General features: G+C 41.7%; 3 protein-coding genes across 6 annotated transcripts in view; 1 reads left to right on the forward strand and 2 right to left on the reverse strand.

Annotated features, from left to right (window-relative positions):
* ATPAF1 (ATP synthase mitochondrial F1 complex assembly factor 1) overlaps window positions 1–6985 on the reverse strand; it is a 28402-nt gene extending 21417 nt beyond the window's left edge. For 2 of the 3 annotated variants that reach the window (XR_014793979.1, XM_084872378.1), the window contains exons 1-2: window positions 6554–6985; window positions 3219–3327 (exon numbers count right to left, since the gene is read on the reverse strand). Coding sequence is in view for 1 of the 3 variants with exons in the window: in XM_084872378.1 (XP_084728504.1) it covers window positions 3219–3327; window positions 6554–6885 (441 nt within the window). In the remaining 2 variants the exon portion in view is untranslated. Of the gene's footprint in view, window positions 1–3218; window positions 3328–6116; window positions 6423–6553 lie in introns of those variants that run through there. The other variant, XM_084872379.1, reaches the window with a different exon arrangement.
* A 3865-nt stretch (window positions 6986–10850) lies between these two features.
* TEX38 (testis expressed 38) lies at window positions 10851–11581 on the forward strand (the record flags this gene model as incomplete). Its single annotated transcript, XM_084871799.1, has 1 exon — window positions 10851–11581. The coding sequence occupies exon 1, from the start codon at window positions 10889–10891 to the stop codon at window positions 11579–11581; it is 693 nt and encodes a 230-aa protein (XP_084727925.1). The 5' UTR covers window positions 10851–10888.
* A 2741-nt stretch (window positions 11582–14322) lies between these two features.
* The window catches only part of EFCAB14 (EF-hand calcium binding domain 14), a 39778-nt gene continuing 27921 nt past the window's right edge, over window positions 14323–26179 (reverse strand). For both annotated transcript variants that reach the window (XM_084874306.1, XM_084874307.1), the window contains 3 exons: window positions 25162–25273; window positions 21915–22040; window positions 14323–17727 (listed from right to left, as the gene is read on the reverse strand). In XM_084874306.1, coding sequence (XP_084730432.1) covers window positions 17552–17727; window positions 21915–22040; window positions 25162–25273 — 414 coding nt within the window. In that variant the 3' untranslated portion in view covers window positions 14323–17551. The remainder of the gene's footprint in view (window positions 17728–21914; window positions 22041–25161; window positions 25274–26179) is intronic.

Raw genomic sequence — 26179 nt, forward strand, 5'->3', positions numbered from 1 at the left:
TTTGTACCTAAGAACTTACTTCTCTCGACTCCATATAGTAACTGTACATACTGTTCTTAAGAGTTATTTGTGAGAACTTTTTTTTCATAGCTTCTGAGATACAGAGATGAGATACAGCATTTACTAGTACAGAGAGTGCATCCTTATTTTTATGGATATAAGGGGCTCCTTCCCAGATTGAGGGCTGATTGGGTTTTCTATGTTCTGCTCCACAGCGAGCCACAGAGGAGGCAAGGAATGGAAAGATCTATTTTCCTAGGCTGTTTCTTATCTGTGACAGTACTTCTGATGGCAGACATCCTCAGCAAACTGTAAAGTCTTTTTAGTACTCAGTCTTAATGTTCCTTCCATCAAATTAGACTTCCCCTCAAAAAAAGCAAAAAACAACTGCAGGTGATTATTTTCTCTTTTAATCCACTATCTCTGATAAAGGCCAGAGTCGGGAAATCCAATTTTGATTGTTTCTGGGAGTGGGCATGGGTTATTCTGAGTGAGTCTTCCACTCAGTTTCTCAGTTCAAGATCAAGCCTTTCAGAGGGAAGGAGTACAAGCTACATCTGGGATTTGAAGGTGAAAAACACTTTCTGCATAAAAATCTGCCTTTCATTACTCTGTGCTTTAATATATCTAAACCTTACTTAAATTATGCCCATAGAACTCATAACCACAAGTTAGACAAAAGAATGGAAAATCTATTTGGATACACCCTGACCTTTTTGGTCAGATCCTATACACTGACAGCATACCAAAGAGAAGTGATTTCATTTTCTTACCACTCACCTTTAGGTGTATTGTGAAAACAAAAGAAACAAAACCCTCCATTTGCACACCGCCTTCACTTTTCAATGACTAAGCCTGGTATATTCTTTTTCAACAATGTCTCTCCAATTCATTTATTTCCATATTTACAGAAATAAAAAATTTAAACTTACTGCAATTTATCTAATCAAGAACACCACAGATTTTAAGAAGCACCATTATTTTATGATGTATTAGAAAATGATGCCAATTAAACAATAACACTACTTATATTTCATTATCAATTTTAAGGCAATTTCAAAGATATTAAAATGTGAAAAAAATGAGAACTTAAAAAAACAGTGAAATATAGTAATTAAAATTACAATTGAAACTATGTGCCCAAGTTTTAAGAGCACTTAATAAGAAATTTAAATGAGTACATTACTACTCCCCTACAGATGCTTTTGAAATCTGTGGAGAGAACTTTTTTTAGCACAATAATTGACTGGATGGTGACACCTGCATTTATGGAGGGACAGGGATGCTAAATGAGCTGCAATTTTATAGATGAGTTAATGAAGCACTTTCCCTCATCCTGGACAACTTCTCAATGTCTAGCTAGACATCCTTGTAAGTGAAACATCTTTTTTATAAAGACCTGGGCCTAAAATCTAACTGTTTCTTTCCTTCCCTCCTTTCCCCCTCCCTCCCTTCCTTCCTCCCTCTCTTCCTTCCTCCCTCCCTTCCTTCCTTCCCTCCATCTCTTCCTCCCCCTTTACTCTCCCTCCTTTTTACCTTTCTTCTTTTCCTTCCTTCCTTCTATTACCTGGACCTGAAATCTAACTGTTTTATTTCCTTTCCTCTTTCTGCCGAGAAACAATTTCAGCATGTAATCATTACAAGGGTTCCATCAAAAGGTTGATGGGACTTGGGTGGCTCAATAAGGGTGAGCCACATATGTAATTTACCTGTTGGAAACGGCTAAATGGCACTTCCACCAAACCTGAATAGGATTGTTAACTGTCAGACAGCTCAGGGCATTTTATTGCCTCCTATTGGCCGAACACCTGAACAGCTGTTGGCTATTCATCAATCTGACAATACCCTTTGAAATGTATATTTCTACCTTGCCTTAGGATAAATTGTGTTGAATAAAAGCAAGGGTCCTTGGTCAAGGAAAAAGTCTTCAGTTCCTTTTAGCTGAAGCTCCTCTGATCCCCAATGCCTTTCAAAATTTATCTTTCATTCTTGGACTCCTTCTTAATCATCTACACGCAGCCTCTCTCTCCAGAATGCTGAACCCTTTGTAAGGTTGGGAAAAGAACCCTGGCACTTTTCTTTCTCTTTCTCTATTTTTTTTTAAGCACGGCTTTAATAAACACTAAATTTTTCAGAAATGCGATTACTATGTAACTCGAAAGAAGACTATATTGTGGAATCTATGAGGGTCACTGATTACAACACTGCTCATAGTTTGGAAGTTTTTATAATTACCAACATAATTCCCCTGCACCAGTCAGCTTTTGCTACTTATATTATTCACAGTGATTTCACATATAGGTGAAAGCATCTGATAACTGTTGAGATCACAGTTGTGCCCAAGAATTCACATATTAAAATATGAATTTTATTTAAAAATACTTTCCTTTATTTCATAGGGCACTATATTGACATTTTCCCCTCTGAAACTGTGTGTGTGTAGATGGATTATATTGTCTACATTTTATTTCAGGGTAGAAAAGGGAACATTTTTAATAAAAAATCATTGCAAAAGAGGATGTTGGTTTCTCATGTGACAGAAACCAATGACTCAAAGAAAAGACTAGGCGTTGGAAATGGAGTGATTAGCCATTAATCAGCCTTCCTCTGAGTAACTAGATAAGAAAGACTGTAAGTAAATATTTACCCTAAGAGTTGCCATAATATAATGAAATCTTATTTTGCATCTTATCATAAAGTTGAATTTCTAAATCTGTCTATAAAAATGGGCAAAGAGCTTTCCCATATAATATTGAAAGTTGATAATACAGTAAAGAACTGTTATTGGCACTATACGTTTATTATGGTAAATTACATTTGTTAAAGTATTTGTAGTAGTGTTGTTCACATAAAGCTATAAATTATGTTTGTCATAGCTTCACATAAAGCTATAAATTATGTTTGAATTTATTCCCCAACCTTACAATGATTAACCCACTGACTACTGCTCTAATTCTAATTAATCACTTATTAAAAGAATGGGTGGATTCGCTTAAAACTTAGGATACCCAAAGCAAAAAAAGAGTTTTTCTCCAAGTAAAAGAAACATCTCTCATTTCAAAATACAATGTCAAATCCCAATTTTCTGAGCTGAGTAGAGAGAGGCTCTATTCCGTTCATCCAGCTGACCCATTAATAAGACCAATTCCAGGATACAGGTTGGGGTTGAGGGTGGAGAGCACTGGTGAGCCAATTACCCCAAAAGGGACAGGTCTTACCTTCTGTTCCACACATTTGATGAAATCACCTTGCCTGGAGTGCCCCAAGGGCTGCTTCCGAAACTCACTGCGCTTCTCTAGTCGAGACTCAAAAGCAGCTGGGTCAGACCTGATCAAAGATAAACCAGTTAAACCACTGGGGCCTTTTCAGATTTGGAAAGGACTAGCAACATGTTCCATTTCTACAGAGAAGGGACACAGGTATTCAGAGGCTGAAGGATTTGCCTTCAGTTAGTTAGACCTGAGCACATGCCTACAAATCAAAAAGTGGACAAAATTGTCTAGTTATTCAACTATTGTTAATCCTCAAGAGGCCGGTGTAACCTTTTTCTCCTGCAGAATATTTCCCAGGGTGACGAAGAGTTTGGCCTCTCAGGTACTTAGACTTTGGGTACTTGGAATTCAAATTCTCAAGTTGGGAAGGGGACTTTGAGGCCATCTTGCTGGTCACCTCCTCAGGCAGAAATTTAAAAACATTCCTACCAGGTGTCAGGCTTTTACTTGAACACATCTAGTTCTTGGCATCTTCTCCTCAGGTTAAACATCTGTTTCTTCAGATGCAGGTGATTCAGAGGCTTTGGCCAACCTATTTTGCAGATTTAGCACCTGAGTATCTCCCTGACCATCTTTCTAAAAAAAAACCTGCCCCTTCGGATGGAACGTCAGAATTTTTCCTTTATGTCAAAATGGGGCTGGTCTTCAGGCCTGAATCCAGGATGGGGCTGTCATACTTGCTAATAATTCTTCAGGCTGTGCAGCTAATGATATTTGATGAATACTCCAGCTCCTCAGCCATGAGACCTGTAGTGTCATGGATGATATCTATAATATCCAAGCATGTCTTGCTCACCTCTCTGGTGGAATCCTGGCTGGTCAAGGCACTGTAGGGAAGTCTCTTCCATAAAACTCCTTTCCAGAGGCAATATTAAACACCACTCCCCTCACTGCCATGACCTGAGTATACGTTTCCCTCTGTAGTAGGCCAGCTCCTGCGTACAGAGTGGCTCCAAAGGTCCTGCCCAGTGGGGTGTGGCAACTGCCGGCCAGGGCCACAAGTACCAAAACTAGGGAGGCCACACCTGGGGTTGAGGGTGGAAAGCACTCATTATTATGAGGGTGTCATTAGTAAAATGATTTGAGCCTAAATTTATCTGTTATCTTTCATCCCCAGGAATAAGAGAAAAATGTCTAATTCCTTTTATATGAGTGAAAATCATTATTATGTCACCATTTAAATTCATCTTTTCTAGGTAAAATTTCTTCAGTTTTTTGAGACCCCTTTTCCTATAAGTGACTTGTGAATCTTTCTTCACTGTGGACCTGCTCTCTGGACACACTCCAGTCTGTCCACACTCTAAGAGACAGTGGGCCTGGAGCTAGATCAAATCCTCCCAATTCACTCATGCAGAGTGTGATGTAAAACCCAGATTCTGGGCTGGACTGGAGTCAACAGGGCACACAGACTTGTCCTTCTGTTGGCTCACATCACACCTGTGGCTGATACTCTACTAGCCCAGGGTTTTGTGAGTATGACTCAGCACGAACCAATCAGGACTGTAAGTCCCTTTAAAAAATCTCATAATATCCTTCTACGTGTTTGGTCCTGGGTCCCAAGGCCAGGCTCTATTTTGCCTCTTCCCTTAACTTGGCCCAGGTTCTACTGACCCTTTTTTTGGCCCTGCTTTCATACCCCTTTTCATCTACCTCTACCTCATGGTCTTTTCCTTTTTGAATCCACACAGCTTTCCCTCCATCTCCCTGACTGGGTCTCTCAGCTGCTTCTAGAACTTACCCTTTTTCATTCATTCAACAAACTTTGTTATCCCTTGCTTGCTGTTTACCTTTCTGGGCTCTATGATACAAAAATAATGAAGAAAGACTCCCCACCTCAAGGAGCTTCTATCTAGTAAGAGGGACAGACAAGTAACTAAGTATAGTAAAATGCTACGGATGTATGATGCAATTTTACTCAAACATTCCCAAATAGTTTGAGGTGGTTTCATGCTCCTGTACCTTTGCTGCTGCTCCCCTTACCTGGAATATTCTCCCCCAATCCCATTCCTGTATTCCTTTGTGTTAACCCACAGTGCTCATAGGGAGTTTTGGTAATAAAGCTAGGGCGGCAAAGCTCACAGCATAAGAGCCTTGTGAGGAACTCGAGGGAATATGGACATTATCCAGAGGTCAGCGGCAAGTTCAACATAGCAGAAAGTAAATGTCGATGGGAATGATTTAGTGGAGGAGAGTTAAGACCAGTCACTCATTTGTTCGTGGGTGAGAATGAAGAATAGTTGTGAAATATTCAGAGTATGAGTAGACAACTCTCCTGATATGCTGTTTGTGAAAGAGATCAATGAGAAAAAGCTGAAGGGAAATGCAGGCCAAGAAAAGGTTTTTTAAGAAGACAAATATGTGAGTATATTTGAATGATGTTGAAAGAAGAGCAAAAAATAGACATTCATTTATTCCATCATTCTTTCAAAAAGAGAAGAAAAGTCACCATAGTTGCAATGAGATGGACTGGGATGGAGGGGTCCAAGACGAGTGGGGAAGACTAGCTAGAGGATGACAGAGAGAGTCTAGGTGAAGATGATGGCGGATTAAATTAAGATCGTGGAATGAGAGATGAGACCAAACTCAAAGAAGTTACAGTATTGGGTCTTTGGTTTCCTTCCATAAGACAACTGTCTGCTCACCCTGCCAAATTCTCTCCTAAGCCCCTTTACTTTTCACCTTTGATCTCCTTTAGCTCCTCCACTTGAAACTCTTCAGACCCTACCATGGCCCCCACAAACTTCCTCTAAGCCCCAAGTCCTTTCATCTGGAAGCAGAAGAATGCCAACCAGCTGTGTGATCACGGGCAGGCCTCTTACTCTCTCTGATCCTCAGCTTTCTCACCTTAATGAGAGGGTTCAATGGATGATCCAACTGGGACATGACTACCAGGCCTCAGCTGAGTCAGTATGCGACCTCGAGCAAGTCAAGTGCCTTCTCTGGAAGGCTCCATTTCCCCATTTCTTTAAGGACAGGTGTCTTGGAGCTGCCTGCTTAGGAAACTAAAACACAAAGGTAGGCCACGGAGAAACAGCTAAGGCTTTGCAGAGACTCTCAGCTCTAACAGTAGCTGTGGGACCTGAGGCAGTGATCTTGCCTTTCAGAGCCTGGTACTTCCCCTGGGTGCGGACAGAGGCAGTGCCCACCTTGCAGGGCTACAGGAAGCGACAGGCACACCGGAACCGCGGGCCCGCCGACCCCTCCTCCCCGCCCTCCGGCCCGCCCCTTCCCCCTTCCCCTCCCCCCCCCCCCCCCCCCCCCAGTCCCGCGGGAGCCCGCACCTGCGCAGCTGCTGGATCTTGTCGCGGTACCGGTCGTAGAAAGGGTTGGCCTCGAGCTCGGCCCCGACCCCGCCGCCATCGCCCCCCGCGGGCTGGCCGGAGGCGCCGCGCACAGGGAACACGCGCAGCTGCGCGGGTGACACGAGCCCCAGGCCCAGGGCACGGCTGCGCACCGCGCACAAGCCCCGGTAGAGGCCGGCCACCTGCAGGACCGCCGGTCCCGCGCCGCCCGCAGCCGCCACCACGGCAGCCATCGCGGCCCCCACCTCCTCTTCCTCCTCGGTGTCCTCGGGCGCCCCGGCCTCGGCCCGCGGGCCGCGCGCCCGCTCCATTGGCGCTCCGGGTCCGCGGCGCCAGCGCCCCGGCCTCGAGGTTCCGTGCGCTCAAGGTTCCGGGAGCCTGGCCGGCCGGGCGAAAGGGGCGGGGCGGGAGTTAGGGTCTCCAGGCCCCGCCGGTCCACGGGCTCTGCACATCCCTCCACTGCCCGCCTCCTCCCTGGAGCCCGCCCGATTTACGCCCGCCGGGTGGGTACCAGCAGCCTCTGCTCTCCAGGTCTCCTCTGGAAAGTTACTCGAGTCTGCTGGTGCTCGCCGGAGCTTGCTCCCTTTTAAAGTCTCCTGGCACTTGCTGTAGTAGTTGTCCTTCAGCATCGAAGGTCCTTTAATGGGTTGTAATCACCGAGTATTGTGAGACACAATAAATACATATATCATGTTAGGTGATGATAGATGCCATTCGTTAAAATAGGAACCCTCGTGCACTGCTGGTGGGAATGCAGACTGGTGCAGCCACTGTGGAAAAATAGTATGGAGTTTCCTCAAAAAATTAAAAATGGAACTCCCACTTGACCCAGTAATTCCACTTCTAGGAATATATCCCAAGAAATAAAAGACTCCAACCAGAAAGAGTATAGGCACCCCTATGTTCATAGCAGCACAATTTACAGCCTGAGTGCCCATCAGCAGATGAGTGAATTAGAAAACTCTGGTGCATCTACACAGTGGAATAATGCTACGCTGCCATAAAAAGAAAGAACTATTAGCATTCACAACAGTATGGATGGGCCTGGAGAACATTCTGCTAAGTGACATAAGCCAGTCAGAGAGAAATAAATATCACATGATCTCACTCATTTATGGAACATAATGAACAACATAAACTGAACAAAAATAGATTCAATGACATAGAAGCATCGAGCAGACCATTAAACCCCAGAAGGAAAGTGTGTGTTTGCAGGGGGGCAGGAAGGGGTCGTTAAGAGATCAACCAAAGGATTTGTATGCATGCATAAAAGCATAACCAATGGACACAAACAATAGGGGGTGAGGCATGTGCTGGGAGTGGGAGCAGCCAGGGAGAGGTCAATGGGGGGAAAAGGAGACATATGTAATACTTTAAATAATAAAGAATTTAAATTATATATATTAAAAAAAAGCAGAATAGAGATATGGATACTTGAGCAGAGACCTGAAGGAAATGAGGGCATGAGCTGTACGGATATCTAGAGCAAGAGCCTTCCAGATAAAGGAAATGACAAGCAGATGCTCTGATGCAGAAATATGCTTGCCCTGCTTGTGGTCACCAAGGAGGTTATTGTGTGAAGAAGTACGGAGAAGGGTAGTTAGATTGCTCAGGGTTTTGAAGGCTTTGGTTTTGAATCTGAGTGAAATGGGAAGTCACTCTAGGTTTTGAGCAGAGAAAATGATCTATTTTTAAAAGCATTCTGTCTGCTTGTGGAATGTGGGGCATGGGGTGGGGGGGGGGGTACACAAGGATAGAAGCTCTCCTAAGGGTGACCAGTTTGTCCTGGTTTACTTGGGACTTTCCTGGTTTTAACACTGAAAGTCCTATGTCCTGAAAACCTCCTCAGTTGCAGGCCAACTAGGATGATTGGTCACCCTATGGGAAGACTAATAATGCAAGTGAGAGATGGTAATGTTTAGAATAAGGTGATAGTGACAGGAACATGGCTTTGAAAGCAAGCCTAAAGCATTTGCTAATGCAGTGAATTTGTGAGAGAATAAAGGAGTTGAGAATGACTTATAGGCTTTGGCTTGAACAACTGAAAGGAGAGAGTTGCCATGTACGGAGAGGAGAAAGGCTGGAGTAGGTTAGAGGGTGGATGACCAGGAGTTTAGTTTTGGTCATGTTAGTTTAAGATCACTTAATAGACTGACAAGTAGGGACATCAACTGGACTGTTGTGTGAATGAGTTTAGAGTTCTGAGGAACAGTCTGGGCTGGAGATAAAAAGCCATTAGTTATCGGTATATATAGGTGTATATATGATATTTAAAACTATGAGTCTGACGGGAGGGATGTAGAGAGGTTAAGGAGGGTTTAGGGAGGACAAATGGTGATGGACAGAGACTTGACTTGCAGTGGTGAACACACAATACAGAGTACAGATGATATGTTGTAGAATTGTGCACCTGAAACTTGTATAATTTTGTTAACCAGTGTCCCCTTAATAAATTCAATAAAAAGGAAAAAAAAAAACTCTCTTAGTCTGAATGAGATCACCGAGGGAGTGAATATATTATAGATAGAGGGCTAAGGACTGAGGGCATGCTAACATTTAATGGTCAGGGAAAAAGAGAAACTAGCCAAGGAGACTGCAAAGCAGGAGCCAGTGAGGTATGAGGCAAGCTGAGGGTTAGGTTAAGTAAACCTGGAAAGAAATCTATGCAGAATAGTGCCCAAGTCACATGCTGGGGGGCCACAGAGAGGAAAGTAATTAAATGGTGCCAAAAAGCTGAGCTAGGCCCAGGGGTAGTACAGGGAGGCTGACTTGAGCTTAATTAGGGAAGGGCTTTCTAACTGAGCAACCCATAAATGGATCAAGTTGCCTCAGGAGATGTAAGCAAGTAAGTCCCTGACTCAAGCAAGTCCCAGGAGCTGAGTTGCTGGGTAGGGGATATTTACCTCCAGGCCTCAAGCATCTGATGGATTTGGTACTAGATAATCCTCAAAACCTCTTCAAACTGGAGATGATAGCATTCTGGGAAACCAACTGAAACAACTATTTGTCATAGTGTATGGGAGTTGAGCTGAGCTTTGAAGGATAAGCAGGTGTTCAGTGGGGAGGGGCACTCAAGTAGAGGCAGTATGAGCAAAACTCCAGAAATGTAAGCAGGCTGTGCTAAGAATTCTGGCCTAATCAGAAGGGAGAGGTAAGTGAAGGATGGGGAGGAAGGTGAGGCTGGAAAAGATGAAAAGATGAAAATAGGGAGCTCCCACAGGACGTGGTGCCCTATGAACGCCACTTGTTGAAGAAAGGTAACGAAACAAAAATAAGATTGTTAAGAGACAAGATAGGAGGCCTTATTCACTTAGTTCTCTTGAGCAGGTTTTCTTCTGACAGCTGGATCACACACATCTTGAGGGCAGGGCTGCCCAAAGCTGTGTGTGCTCCCTGCCACACTTCCCACTGAGAACAGGTCTCCATCAATGGTTCCTTAATGCCCAGCAACATGGATAAGTCCCTGAGGGACTGGGGCCCTTTCCTGGGGTTGGGGCTGTTCCGTGGGTTCACCATAAGGGGTAGGGGACAGACAATTCAGTGGCTGGGTCAGTCCCTGATTCAAGTGGTAGACATATAGTACAACACCATTAGATGAAGTCCCTATCATTAACCCAAGACTTCACAAGCTCCGCCCTCCAGAATGCTCAATGCTCAGAATCCAGTGACCTCATGTTTAGGAAACAATGGGGCCTGGGCATTTCAAGGACTCATAGTAACTGGAGAGATGGGTAGGTAAGCTCCCTCTCTCCAGGGCCACTGGCAAGGTACCAGAGCTGGACCTTATGGATTCCCAACCGAAGGACCTGAGTATCCCTGCTGGTAAATGACCCTCCTATTCCTGACCCTTGCTTGGTGCCCTTAGCTTGGGAGGACCTTTAGCATGGATGGTGTGTGTGGTGGGTCCTGCATGGAGGAGTGCTAAGCAGTTAAGCTATGGTTTCCTCTAGAAAATTAAGGACTTTTTGAGTGCAGAGGGGTGCTATGAATACACTAGGACCACCACAACTGAATGGGTAGAATGGGATGGGACACTGGTGTCCCTGTCAACTGTTAAACTCTCACTTCCTTGATAAGCCTTGCCTTTAGTGTGGTTCTCCATCTGGTGGATTGGATGGGTCCAGGGTTGAGAACCAGAGGCCTGACTAAGCCCGGATAGGCCATGCTCCACTCCAACCTCCAGCTTTCTTCATCTATAAAGGGCTAGGGGGCCTCTGAAGGTCCCTGGAAATCTAACTTTGACTAAGAGAATGATGAAATCAATGAGGAGGGAGGGAAGGAATGAAGAGCATGGTTACGTGGATGGAATGACCAATGAATGGGTTAAGAAGAAGAAACAACTCAGGCCCCAAGTTAGAGCTATCAGCCAGTTTCTCTTTTCCCCTTCTTATTGCCTTAGTGTGGATCGCGCTGTACTTTGGATTCCTGGGGCTGTGTTCAGTGCTAACTGGTGGCTGCATCCTCTTTCTGCACTGGAGGAAGAACCTGCGGCGGAAACAGCGTGCCCAGGAGTGGGGAGAGGTGATGAGAGCCACTACATTCACCTACAGCCCACTGTTGTACTGGATTAACAAGCGAAGGCACTATGGCATGAACACAGCCATCAACATGGGCCCTTCCCCGACTGTCTCCACGACTGATACCGAGGTCCAGACTTCAGATGCTCTGTGGGAGTTGGACAGCACTGAGAGTAGGAGCTATGTTGCTCAACAAAGTAGCCCCAAGGTGGAGACCCCTGTGCCCCCGCAACCTGCACTGGAGCTGGTCCCACAGCCTCCCCTAGCTTCCCCAAGGCCTCGGCCCCAGAAGAGCTCCCCACTCACGATTCCCATCTTTCAGGAGGTGCCCTCTGCTCTCGCCCTGTGTAACCTACCTCCACTGCTGAACCACTCCGTCTCCTACCCTTTGGCTCTTTGTCCTGAAAGAAACCTCCACTCCCCTTCCCTCCCCACACTGGCCCATGGGGACCACTGCTTCAATGCCAAGCCCTTTGCTTCAGAATTGTAGTCTCCTTTCACTGAGTGTGGAAGTTGGAGGTACTGGGACAGAGCTAACTTCGGAGGAGGTATTGACAGGCTAGGGCACATCTGGATGTCAAATTATGAAAGATTAAAAAAAATGTCCCAGGCTCCCTGGTGTCTCATTTGTTGTTAGGAGGGCAAAGTCCTTCTCCTGTTTGATAGGGACAATCTGCAAACCAAATTGAAGGTCACTGAGAATCACCAACACAAATGGAAATTGGAGGGTTGGTTGTGGGAAAACACACTGAACTAGTACTTGTGATGGGCTCAACAGTCCTCTACCCAGTTTTTACTTAAGGCCAAAAATGTATGCTAGGTTCTGGGTAGTCCTCTACCCAATTTTTACTTAAGACCAAAAATGTATGCTAGGTTCTGGGATAGGTACCCAAAGGCACTGCCATTCTGTGGGACATTAAGCAAAGCTGCCACAAAGTGATAGCTTTGGGCAATTCATAGTGGTAGGTCACAGGCAAAACAGGTCAGAGATCCAGGAGCTACACTGCACTGCTGGCTCAATCACATTCTTTTGTTAACATGTATGTGTACTGAGTTGGGGTTGTCTCTACATTGTTTCTGATATAAGAACATTGCCAGTGACCCTCCACCTACAGATGAAGAGAAAGTTCTCAAGGGCATTTGCCATATTGTTATATTGCAGAGCAAGGTCTCAAATTTACATCTGACTGGCTTCAAAGTTAATTTTCCAACCATCCACCCTGATGTCCCTTCCTTAATGATATGCCTGGTTAGAATACACTTGGCAAATGATTTGTATGTGTGTAGGGTGGAATGAAGTTGGTCCATGGAGTGGCTTGGGGGAAGGGCTGGTCAGTGAAGCCCCTAAAATAATATATAAAAATATGTCCAGTTTTTATTTTATTTTTTAAAGGAAATTATTAAAGTATTTATTTATTTTAAAATATATTTTATTGATTTTTTTACAGAGAGGAAGAGAGAGGGATAGAGAGTTAGAAACATCGATGAGAGAGAATCATCGAACAGTTGCCTCCTACACACCCCCCACTGGGGATGTGCCCGCAACCAAGGTACATGCCCTTGACCAGAATCGAACCTGGGACCTTTCAGTCCGCAAGCCAATGCTCTACCACTGAGCCAAACCTGTTTTGGCGTAATATGTCCAGTTTTTAAAAAAGATCTTTCCTAAAGGGATTTATGGCCCTTCCAAAAGGTAAGATCCACTATAGGAGAGAAATTTTGTACTTTTCTGAAAACGATCCTAAAAAACCCCTGAAGATAATACTAGCTATTTTGTGCCAGATAAAAGGTAAGAAAGCTCAGGTCTGCCCCAGAATATACATTTTTTTCTTTCACTTTGGATATAAGGAAATCATCCTATATAATAAAGAGTTAATATGCAAATTGACCTTTATGCCCTCACAGGATGGCTGCCTACAACCAGGTTGGCAGGAGGGTTAGTGAGGGCAACCAGATGACTGAAGAAGCAGGCTGTGTGGGGCAACCAGGCCAGTGGAGGGGGGTCAGTTGGGGACAACCAGGCCGGGGTGGGGGGGGGGGGGGAACAGTAAGAGGCAACCAGGCTGGTGGATGGGCAGTTAGGGGTGACCAGGCTGGCAGGGGGTGCAGTTGGGGGCAACCAGGCCAGTGGGGGGGGGGGGGTTAGGCTGTGGTGGTGATTAGGCTGGCGGGGGGGGGCAGTGATGGGTGAATAGGCCAGCGGGGGGGGGGGGGGAGCGGGGAGGGAGAAGAGTTGGGGGAGACCAAACAACTGAATAAGCAGGCTGCATGGGCTGACCAGGTTGGCAGGGGTGCCATGAGGTGTGACAAGGCTGGCGGGAGGGGGGGCAGCTGAGGGCGACCAGGCCAATAGAGGGGGGCAGTTGGGGGGAGGGCGGTTGGCAGGGGGAGCAGTAAGAAGCGAGGCAGGCGGGGGTGGGGGCAGTTAGGGCCGACCAGGCTAGCAGGGGGAGGGGGCAGTTAGGGATGATCAGGTTGGCAGGGGAGAGCAGTTAGGGAAAAACAGGCAGGCAGGCAGGTGAACGATTAAGAACCAGTGGTCCAGGAGTAGGATGTCTGACTGCCAGTTTAGACCTGAACCCCAGGATCAGGTTTAAACCAGCAATCAGATATCCCCCAAGGGGTCCCAGATTGGAGAGGGTGCAGGCTGGGCTGAGAAGACCCTCCTTCCGCCCCATGCACGAATTTCGTGCACTGTGCTTCTAGTCTTATCATATTTGGTAAGATGCTCAAATGAGATAAGCTTTATGTAGTCTTCCATGAGGGGGAAGGCCACCCACAATGTGGGTGTGAAATCCTAGAATCTAGCAACCACGTAGAGCTAATTTTTCTAATATTTTTCTGTGCAAAAGAGCTCCAGCCCCTATCTGACCACTTTCTTGCGATGGATTTCAAGGCCACACCCTTTAAGACAGTGGAACATTTCTTTTAAACATGTTCTTACACTGAACCTCAACATATAAAACAGCCCTAGGTAGAGCTTCTGTGGTTGATACAGGAACAGGGGCTCACTCATAACTTCCCCTTCTCCCCTCCCAACCTACAGATGCCAAAGAAGCAGCCTTCACTCCTTCAGTCCAAATTCTGCATTTGTCAGGTAGTCTTCAATTGAACACTGTGCCCACAATCTGTCTTTGCTTTCAAGAGGAGGGGAGTCCATAAAACTAGGTTTCAAAGCAGATATGTTTTTTCTTTAGTAACCAGGGATGGGGATCTTAGTCATAGACACAGTGGGAGAAAAAGGAAATGTTTTATTTAGATAAATTAAGATGGTTGTTTACTGATATGAAATAAGCAAAGTTCAAATCAAGCCATGGAAACCTTGAATTCACTCCCCAAACAGAACCAAAACTGCTTATACATTACCAAAATAGCTCCACTAAAGCAAAGTAGATTGACATTTCTTAATGTGAAAAAACAACAAGGTAGGTTAGGTTCATATAACAAACAATACACGCTCTATAAAGTCTCAGGAATACCCAAATGTGTTCTGGTTTGGATATGAAAGCAGGGACTGCATCTAGCTGGTGTTGGTAAGCAAGCCAATGAGGTGTGTAGCAAACGAAAGCTGTCACTAAAAACAACTCAACAGCAGGCCATTATGAGTATGAGCCCATCACAGCCAGAATCTTCAACTGTGACCGGCAAGACCAGCGGGGGCGGCGACAGTGTTCTGTCCAGCAACATAAAGTGAGGAAACACCAGTGGGAGGGACAGTAGCCAGTAGGTGAAGAGTGTGTGTTCTTCAGCTTTGCTGTTTGAGGCACATTCCTAAGTGCCAGGCCCCTCTCCACCCTTAAGATAACATCACAGTCAGCTCTAAGCCGATTCTCTCTGCTTTTGGTTCTTTTCTTCCTGCAAAACACTTTTGCCCTTTAAGTAAACATTATATCAGAATGTACAAGACAAAAAAAGGACCAGAATCAGTGCTCTGGGTAACTTGGGAAAGGCAGCATTAGGAGCTGCCAGAGTGGAAAGGGCCAAGTAACTGAAACCAAAACCCAAACCCAACTCATCACTACTGTTGACCTTTCTTTCAGAGCTGAGAGGCAGCAGGTGAGGCTTGATTATAGTTTAAGACAATTTACAAATAAAAACGCCAAATAAACACTGAACAATAGGTTTCTGAGGCTCTTCTTAGACCAATGAATCTGCTTAACTTAGAACAAAGGAGTTCAAGGTGCCCTAGTTCTGCCTGGGAGATAGGGCACTTCCCCAGGCTGTGTGACAAGGGTAGTCTTAAGTCTGAGCGGGTAACTGGAACACCTCTGCCAAATTGGGTAGGGGGAGAGGATGGCACTATATACCTGGCTCAGGGATGATGCCAGCCAGACACACTTGAGGTGAAAATGGATGATAAATTAAACTAAACTAAATTAAAAAATGATTCCTCCATGATAGCTCTCTGATGCAAAAGGAAAGTACATACAACAAAGAGTTAAGGTGTCCTCAAAGTATATGCCTATGAATAAGAATTTGAAACTAAAAAGGACAAGCTACATTAACCCCAAGTATATTTCATATAAATCAGTTCTCAAAAAAATACCTTCCAGGTAGACATACTATTTATGGTACAGTATATACAAATATAGCAGAATAATTCAATTTATTGCTAGAGTGTTATTTGGTTGTTACAAAATCCGTTAGGGTATATATATTAAAAAAGGGGGGGGGGGCATGGAAGGCAGCCAGAAGAGTACTCTTCAAGTTACCCAAAGTGCTAATTTTATATTATATTTTAACCTTTCCAAGAAAGTGAAATAGCTTGGATGGGCAAGGAAAAAAAAAATTTCTTTTTAAAACAAAGAGAAGCATAAGCCATATGAGGTAAGCAGACACATTCATGGGAAAAGACTTCATCTTGCTTTAACTAAATTTTAATATTTCTAGGGAAAAAAAAATCAAGGCTAGCCTACACCAAGCTGAATATCATATAAAGAAAAAGCAAAACAAAACCAGCCCTTAAATAGTTAAGGATGTTTGGCTGCATCCACGGCTAAATGGGCTACTTGGACAAAATTAAAATGGAAATGAGCTCCACTAAAGAAGTTGGTCCACGAAAGCTTCTCTAGTTTCTCCCTGACGTGGCCTACAGCACAGTTAAGTTTTGCAAAGTTTTTTTCCTTTTGTGTTGTTCAGAGACTCCTTCTGAGAACAACACAGCACAGATAGCATGGAGGTATAATTCCTTTCAGTTCAGGGTCCTGTAGTCCCAGGCTATAGAAGTACTTAAAGGGAAAAGTATTGCACTTGCTTGCATTAGGTCGGAAAACACTTGCTCCATCATGTAAAGCTCAATGTCCCAGGCCTGTCTGCTATGTTTGGCATCCTCTGGACATAAAGCTTCCAGCTACTTCTGACCTGATAACCATGAAGAAACTTAGTATGTTCCCAACTTTTATGGCCTTATCCCCCAGAGGAACATATTAGGTTCTTGGTTAGCCCCCATGTGAAATCTCAGAGTTTCCTGGGTCAGAGTTAGAGGCACAGCTCTCTTCTAAAGCTCCTGGGAAGCCAGACTGAGCCAGTGGCCAGGGACTTCAGCCCTGCCATCCAGAGGTGGAAGTCAGCCACAGCTTAAAGAGAGACTAGAGTGTGTGTGTGATAATCCTGCTCACTCAGGGAGGGAAATATAGCTCCCCACTGGATAACTTTTTATGTCCATAAACCCTGAAATAGGATAAAAAAATAATAAAAATGCCAAGAATACTTCTCTGGTCACTGGTTGAAATTAGCTAAGAGGACAGAAACAAAGAGATAGATCTTACTATCCTGCACCTGGAGGCTATGCTGTTCTCAATATCTACTCCCTAAATATATTCCTCTGGCCACCAGGCAAAACCCCACGGTAGCACCTAAAGGAGATGCCTGAAGGAGACATGGGCCTAGTTTTAGTCGCTACCAGATCAAATTAGCGATTTTTGACAAGCCATTTGCTCATGTCCTGTTTCGAACCATTCCTCCTAACTTCCCACAAAATATGCAGAACTCTTCTTTCATTTTAAATATTTATAAACAGAAAAAGCCTATCTTTTAAAGGAGAGACATTTTTCTGAGTCTGAATAAAGTGCAGCTAATTTAAGGCAAATTTATGTGACATATAAAAGGTGGCTTATTCTCACTATATATACATTTTCTAGTTCTAAAAGATAGTTTCCTTCCCTCAAAAAAGGAAAGAGAAAGAAAAAAGGGATTGACTTTTATTCTAGCAATTTTAGAATTAAGATCTTACTGGTTTCAGGAAATCATAGATTTCTGAGTATCATAAGTAAAATGATCTTTCTTAAAAAAAATAACTTTTATATAGCTTTTTCAAACAAGTTAAAAGATTGCAATGTGTCTGCTACAATAGTTTGGAGGATTGGAGGACTGATAGATAAATAGAAGGGGTGTTTCTGTTATGCGAGTAGTAATTAGGTAGCCCAGGGTATATATCCATTTCTAAATATGTCCAATGAGACTAGACACCTACAGCTGCTCTTAGCTCCAGGAATGAGTATCTTCCATCTCCATCAGCATCAAATTCTCTCAAACTCTCTGGTGCTGGCATAGTAGAGCCTAACAAGTTCCAAATTTCCTGGTAGGTTAGCTCCCCATCCATGTTCTGGCCAGTCTTGTGGAATAAATCCTGAAGATCTGTTAAAAAATTGCAAAAAGTGTATATGTCTATAAATATAGCTAAATTTAGTTAACAGTTTAAAAAATAGCCTCAACTGAATGTAAAGCATTAAAAGAAAGCCATTTTGCAGACTCTGATTCCAAAAGGTAAAGATTAGAGTATCACTAAATCAGAAAGACTAATTCTTTCTTGATCCTTGAGAGAAATACTGTATGGCACTATCCTCCTAAAATAGAAGAAGTGATAGATAATCGCAGGAGAATAAAATAGACAGGCCTTTTCTCTGTCCAGGGCCTTCCTTTAGGAATTTTCAGATTTTATTCTTCTGTTGAAGGGGTGAAAAGGACTATACAGGCTTAAAGAGATAATTGTCAGAAGCTTTGTTTGTAAAATAGACTCTGGCATTTTGTCAGTTAAACAGAGTTATCATGTGACCCAGCAATTACATTACTAGGTATATATTCAAGAGAAATGAAAACATATGTCTACACAAAAACTTGTATACAAATGTTCATAGCTACATTATTCCTAAGAGCCTAAAAGTAGAAACAACCCAAATGGCAATCAATTGATGAATGGGAATACTAAGTGTATTCATACAATGGAATATTATTCAGTGATGAAAAGGAATGAAATATATTACATGCTAAAACATGGATGAACCATGGATGAACATTGATAACATTATGCTAAATGAAAGGAATATAATGCAAGAAAAAAGTATATATAAGGTCATATATTGTATGATTCCATTTATATGTGAAATATACAAAACAGGCAAATCCAAAGAGACAGTGGTTGAGAGATTAGTTGTCAGGGCTGGGGGAAGAGAAAAAAGGGAATGACTGTTCAATGGGTACAGAGTCCTTTTGGGGATGATAAAAATGTTCTAGAATTAGTGTGATGGCTACACAAATTTGTGAATATACTAAAAAAAAGCACATTGAATTATACATTTTAAAAGAATGAATAATATGGTATGTGAATTATTTCTCAACTAAAAACAACCAGGGGCAAAAGTAGGTTTACAGTTGTTTGTATGGCAAATCTATAATAATAAAAGCGTAATATGCTAATTAGACTGAAAGTCCTTCTGGAAGACCTTCTGGAGGAAGTTGGTGCTGCAAGGGAAGCCTGGGTTCCAGGTGCCTGCTTGAAGGAAGGCCTACTATTGTACAAATTTCATGCATTGGGCCTCTAGTAAAATAATAAAGAATTAATACAGTAATAAACTGTGTCATGTACTCACAAATATGTTTTTACCCTCTCTGTATATCTCTTCAAAGCTACATCTATTCCAGCTAAGAGAGAGAGAGCAATAATACCTGAGTGAGGATATTTTTTTCATTGATTTTTAGAAAGAATGGAAGGGAGGAGGTATGGGAGAAGAAAGAAAAACATTGATCTGAGATAGATGCATCGATTGGTTGCCTTCTGCATGCACCCTGACCCCAGATAGGGGATTGAACCTGCAACGCAGGTACATACTCTTGACCAGGAATCAAACCCCTGACCCTCTGGTGCACAAGCTGATACTCTAACCACTGAACTACACTGGCCAGGGCTATATCTACTTTTTTATTTCTAAGATAGCATTTGGGCCAATAAGGTGGGAGAATGTCTATCAACAGTTTCTTCTCGTATTTTCTCAAGGACCCCATAAAAAACACTCATTTAATTAATAATTTAAAAATTATTATTTTTTTTAATTTAATTTTTTGCATTTTATTTTGGAAATTACTAATGACATATCTTCATGCTCATTGATTCTTTCCTCAGCTATGTCCAAAGTATTACATATGTTTCCTTTTTCCCCCACTGATCTCTCCCTGGATGCTCCCACCCCCCAGAACATGCTCTCACCACCCGCCACTACTGTCTGTGTCCATTGGTTATGCTTATATGCATGCATACAAATCCTTTGCTTGATCTCTTACTCACACCCCCTTCCCTGCCTTCCCTGAGGCTTGACCGTCTATTCAATGCTTCTATGTCTCTGGATCTATTTCTGTTCATCAGTTTATGTTCATTATATTCCACAAATGAGTGAGGTCATGTGATATTTATCTTTTTCAACTGGCTTATTTAACTTAGCATAATGCTCCCCATGTCCTTCTATGCTATTTATAAATATAAGAGTTCTTTCTGTTTTACAGCAGTGTAGTATTTCATTGTGTAAATGTACCACAGTTTTCTAATCCACTCATCTGTTGATGGGCACTTAAGCTGTTTCCAAATAGGAGGGCCAATTATTTACATAACATTAAAAAGGACCTGACCCCTGACTGGTGTGGCTCAATGATGAGAGCATTGGCCTGTACACCAAAAGGTCTTGAGTTCCTTGTCAAGGGAATGTGCCTGGATTGTAGGTTTGAACCCCAGCTCCTGGCCAGGACTGAGGCAGGAGACAATCAATCGATGTACTCTCTCACATCGATGTTTCTCTTTTTTTGTCCCCATTCCCCCTTCCCTTCCACTCTCTCTGAAAAGCAATGGGAAAAACATCCTTGGGTAAGGATTAACCAAAAAATGAAATAAAAAAGACTTGGTCTTGATTATGTCCCTATTGAATGACTTAGTAGATTTAGTCTCTACTATCAGAAGATAGTCAATGAGGCTTATGTTTCTATAAAAAATCTTCCTAAATTCCTTTCCTTTCTTCATTTATGCAACTTCACACTTAGATTCAATAGGCCTCTGGCTGTTTGGTACTTAAGAAGAATAGTAATAATTTGAAGGGGAGAAACAGTTGCAGTGCAGGTCTAGTCCTTCAAGGAGTTGTAGACAAGCTTCTGAATAAGGGCCTAGTTTCACTCTTAAGATAGTCTTAGCAAAGCAGCTAAATAAAAGTCTTGAAAACTAGAAAAGCAGGTGTGATGCTTGTCCTCAATGCCTGCCACCAAGTGGCTAGCTGAAAAACCTTTTATTGTGTGTGTACTAGTATATGAAGCATAAGTTAATAAAATGTGCTATGTACTTGGTAGAAGTACTTCAATAAAAATCTAATTGCTGTTCCAGATCATTTCAAAAGTGTAGCCATTCAAAAGCATGTAAAATCTATGTTAGGTACAAATGTTAAGATGGCTTGTTTTTAATCTGCTCTTAACAGATTTTCAACTCCATTCGTTTTCATCAATTCTTGAAGTAATAATGGAGAGTAGAAGGCAACTTGTATTGACAATAAACACAACTTAACATTCTCCCATCTCCCCAGAAAACAGAAAGAAAAAAATTGCAATGGGAAAAAAATAATTGCATTTAAATGGCAAAATAAATTTAGGTCTTCTATGCTTCAACTGTAGCCTGTAGAGAACTCATTCACTTAACAAATATTCATGTGTACCAGCCACTATGCTAAGGGCTAGGAGTGAAGTTAAATTTTATGTCTCCCGAGGAAATTACAACAGAGTGATAGGTATTAAACAGAAGAGGTCATATACAGAAGGAACCTTATCTGGTCCTGCGAGGTAAGGAAATGTTCCCTGGAGGAATGGTATCTAAGCTGAGGTGAGGAGCTAGGCAAAGGCAATGAACAGGAATGGGGTGATTTTTCCAGGCTGTTAGCAAATGCAAAATCAGGAGACCCAAATATCACAGTGAGGGACAGAATATTCACTGTTGGGAGTAAGGTAATACTTTTCTAAGAATCATATTCTTTTTACTAATGTTTATCTTACTGCTTTTCAGCTAAAGGACTCCTCATTTTTGGAGGGCCCTGACAAATAGGGTCAACTTTTACTTTTTTTCCTAATCTTACAGTATTTATTATGTTTTCTTGTTTGCCTTCTCCACTAGACTTTTATATCTGTGAGGAATGTGAGACTCTTCCTTATACTGTATTGTTATTGCTTAGCACTGGGTATAATTAGGTATTCAATGAATGAATGAAAACTCTAAAAACATTACCAGAGAGATAATATAGTGCATTGGTTAAGAGTATAAACTTTGGTGTCAGACTGCCTTGGTATGAATTTTGCCTCAATTAATTATTTGCTGTGTGGACTTAGGCAGTTTCCCTATTAGTAAAATGAATATCATACATGAATATTTATGTTCCCTGGATTGTTATTCAGAATTATATAATACAAATGTATATCAAATATTGGCCCAGATTTATATATATTTCTTTTTATTGCAAGTTAAAAAAATTAGGAATTTATAACTTTAAACATTTCCCTTATTACTCCATGGTATACAAATTTACCTTTGATGCTAGCAATTCCTGGTATGGAGACAGATCTTAGCTGGGTTGTTTTCTCAATGTCATCTCCAGGAGATTGTGGAAATTCTGGAAGTGCTGATGGCTTTGATGTGAAACTCTGTACCTGTTCTGTAACAAATACACATGGTTTTAGTTATTAGCAAGTCTGACACCAAGTTAAACCAGCATTGAAGTTTATCTCTTAGGATAAATGCATATATACTTAATTTAAGAAAAATTGTGCCAAAAATACCTACTGAATGAAAGAAGATACATCTGGTAAGAGGTTAACATCCAAAATTTGCAAAGAGGTTATACAACTTAACACCAAAAAAACCTAACAATCTAATTTAAAAAATGGGTAGAGGGCCTTAATAGACACTTTTCCAAAGAGGACATATAGATGGCCAATAGACATATGAAAAGATGCTCAATATCACTAATCATCAGAGAAATGCAAATTAAAATCACAATGAGATATCACCTCACACCTGTCAGAATGGCTATCATGAATAAATCAACAAAAAACAAGTGTTGGTAAGGATGTGGGGAAAAGGAAAACTTTTGCATTGTTGGTGGAATTGCAGATTGCTGTAGCCATTATGGAAAACAGTATGGAGATTCCTCAAGAAATTAAAAATGGGCCCAGCAATTCCACTTCTGGGTATATATCCAAAAAACAAAACAAAAAAAAAAACCCAAAACACTGATTTGAGAAGATATATGCACCCCCATGTTCATTACAGTGTTATTTTTAATAGCCAAGATATGGAAGCAACCCAAGTGCCCATCAATACAAGACTGGATAAAAAAGTTGTGGTACATATATACAATGAAATACTACTAGGCCATAAAAATAATGAAATCTAGTAATGTCGCAGTTGGACCTAGAGCAGTGATTTTCAACTGGTGTGCTGCAAAAAAATTTTAAAACATGAAATACCTGACCATTTAGTGAGGGGCACCGATCTCTTCTCCCTTAAATTATAAAATTAAAAACAAAATGAAAACAGCCAACACAATAATAGCTGTCTGGTGTGGATGCCCTGCTTGAACCATGAATATGTAGGTCATGTACTAGTAGAGTTGCACCTTACTGGTCACATCACATAATAAGGTTGATTAGTTAATTAGTGATACCAGAAATCTTTATATACAAGTATAGGCACCTAGTTTTTTTAAAAATCACTTTGGAGTAAAAAGAATAGGCAACTATTATTATTATTATTATTACTAGAGGCCCCTTGCAGGAAGATTCCTGCAATAGGGTTTCCTGCTGCGGTCTCTGCAGCCCTGCAGGCTTCTCTCCCTTCTCTTCACTCCACCTGCTTCCCTTCCTTCTCCACTGCCCCACTTGCTTGCTTCTCTGCAGCTTCACTCCCTTTTGCAACACTTGACTTCTTTCACTTTTGTCTCTGCTCTGGCCTGGATATGCAAATTAACTGCCTTCTTGGTTGGGTTAATTTGCATACTCACCCTGATTGGCTAGTGGTCAATTTGCATGTTTCTCTTTTATTAGAGGATTATGTAAATAAATCAAAATTATATCTATTTTTTGGTCAGATTGGCAAAAAATATTTTTTGTTGTGTTGCAGAATTTTAGTAATTAAGATTACTAAAATTAGTGTAATTAGTTTAAGTGTGCTATGAAATGAAAATGGTTGAAAAATCACTGACATAGAGGGTATTATGCTGTGAAATAAGTCAGGCATAGGAAGAGAAATATATGATTTCACTTATATGCGAAATCTAAAGAACAAAGTAAATGAACAAACAAAGCAGAAACAGACTCATAGAGAAAACAAAAAAGATTGCCAGAAGAGAGGGGGGTTGGAGAGGTGGCTGAAAAAGGTGAAGGGATTAAGAAGTACAAATTGGTAATTACAAAAACAGTCATGGGAATATAAGTTCAGCATAGAGAACACAGTGAATAATATTGTAATAACTATGTATAGTGCCAGGTGGGTACTTGAAATATATGTAAATTACATGGTTGTCTAACCACTATATTGTACATCTGAAATTAATGTAGCATTGAATGCCAACTGTAATTAAAAAATAAAATAAGTCGGGACTGGTTTAGCTCAATGGATAGAGCGTCGGCTTGGGGACTGAAGGGTCCCGGGTTCGATTCCGGTCAAGGGCATGTACCTTGGTTGCGGGCATATCCCCAGTAGGGGGTGTGCAAGAGGCAGCTGATTGATGACTCTCATCGATGTTTCTAACTCTCTATCTCTCTCCCTTTCTCTCTGTATAAAATCAATAAAATATATTAAATAAATAAATAAATAAATAAAAATAAAATAAAAACAGAGAATTAAGTAGCACAGTGACTGAATGAGTTAAAGGCATAAACTCAACATGTTTAGGGCTAAGTGAACATCAATCAATATTATACATTAAGGTTTAAAACTGTGGTCTCTGGCATGGCTCAGTAGGACCTGTGGTCTTATAGCACCAGCACATGTTTAAGATGTTAAGAGTTTAAGCTGCAAGTGAAAACAGCATTGGATATTTGATATCCTGAGAGCTGTGCTATGAGCAGATCAGGGGTATATGCCACCAGATGAGCTGGTGCTAAAAGATTGCTACGATACAGTTGTGTAGCAGACTGCTAGGACAAGGCCTCCTGTAGTCTGTATCCCACCCTAAAGAGAACAGAGAGGTTGTATTGCTTTCTCAAAAATAAAAAATACTTGTGGAAGGTAGGTGTCAAAGCCACCTACCTTAAGATTGCCTTAGGATTATGTCCTCCTAGAGCTTAAACCAGTGGAGGTTGATATATTTGCCAATATTGAGTAGGTATGTCCCTACCTAAAGCCAAGGGCCTTTCCAATTCAATGATCCCATCATCATTTGTTAATGGTATTTCAGAAGGACTAATAATTATTTTAAAGTAAATTTTATGCACTTAAAAATTGAAAAGACTTCCATAAACATTTAGCTGCTTTAATACATGCTATGACAGTAATGTTTTTGTTGTTTTTTTGCCTATAATTGGATGCAGACAGCATGGAGAAGTCTATTTCCAGCTAAACATTACCCTCTTCCCTTAATAGACTGGAGTACAAATCATGTACCAAATGGGCTTTTGCTAAATGAAAGCAAAGTGTATCAGCTTCATCTCGGTGCGCTCAGGCATCATTCACTGGGTTCGATCAGTCCTGCCGAAACACCTTTCCACTCCATGTGGGAGGCAAGCTGCTCAAGCCTGCGTGAAATATTCAGAAGCCAGCCCTGAATATCTCACCTTCATGGGTGGTCTCTGGAGGCCTGTTGCTCTCAGGCTTGTTGGAGAGAGCACTGATCAGCTGTAGTTTCTCCCTTACCTTGGATACCTGAGAATCTGAACTATCTTCTTTCTGTCCAAAATAAAGATCACAGAGGTTTAACGCGGAAGCAAGACTTCATTTGATTCTTTATTATATTCCCAACGCCTATTTAGCATGTAGTGTTTGACCCCCAGGAGGTTCCCTATCAGTACAGGCAATGAAGGAATGAATCAACAAATACTAGAGATATCTTCGGTACTCAGTGTTGATGAGGGCCTAGCTGGATTTGAGCCTAGACCATTAAGGGAACATTATGCTAGAGATGATCTGATTCACTATGAACATTTGGCTGATGGGGGAAGGCATGCCTGTGTCAGCAGTAAAGGAAATGCCCCCTTGCTCAGGTGCCTCTACGACACCTATTTCCTAAATGAGTAGCATATTGGTTTCTAGGAATGATTTCACACTAACTAAATAATTTTCCTGAATATATTACTTCACCTTTTGACTAGACCACTTTAGGTAGAGTTTTATGCTCTTATCACATAAAAAAAAAAAGCAACCAAACCACAAATATTCCCCTGATCTTCCTTCTCTCCACTCATGGTGATCATTCAACTAGTGGCAGGAACTGTATGAACACGAAGAAGAAGCTCTAATACTTCTAATTCAAAGTCTTATTTATTATCTTTTTAAAAAAATTTTTACCTTATACCCTGCCTCATCTCCAGGATGATCTAGAGTGGCATATAAAAATAAATTTAATTATAAAAAGAGAGAAGTCTGGTTTCTATGAGGCCTGTTTCTAACTAGGGTGAAAGGTCCTGATCCTGTGCTTAATTAGAATATCAACTCATTACATGTTTGTTTTGTTCAATATATATTTAATTATTTCTCTGTTGCCTTTATTTCTATACTGTTAGTATATAGATCACTCTTGGTTTATTTAGGAAGCTAATATATGGGCATATATACCTAAAACTAGGTCCTAACTGC

The sequence above is a fragment of the Pipistrellus hanaki genome (genome assembly GCF_964339955.1).
Source record: "Pipistrellus hanaki genome assembly, chromosome: 2".
NCBI lineage: Eukaryota > Metazoa > Chordata > Mammalia > Chiroptera > Vespertilionidae > Pipistrellus > Pipistrellus hanaki.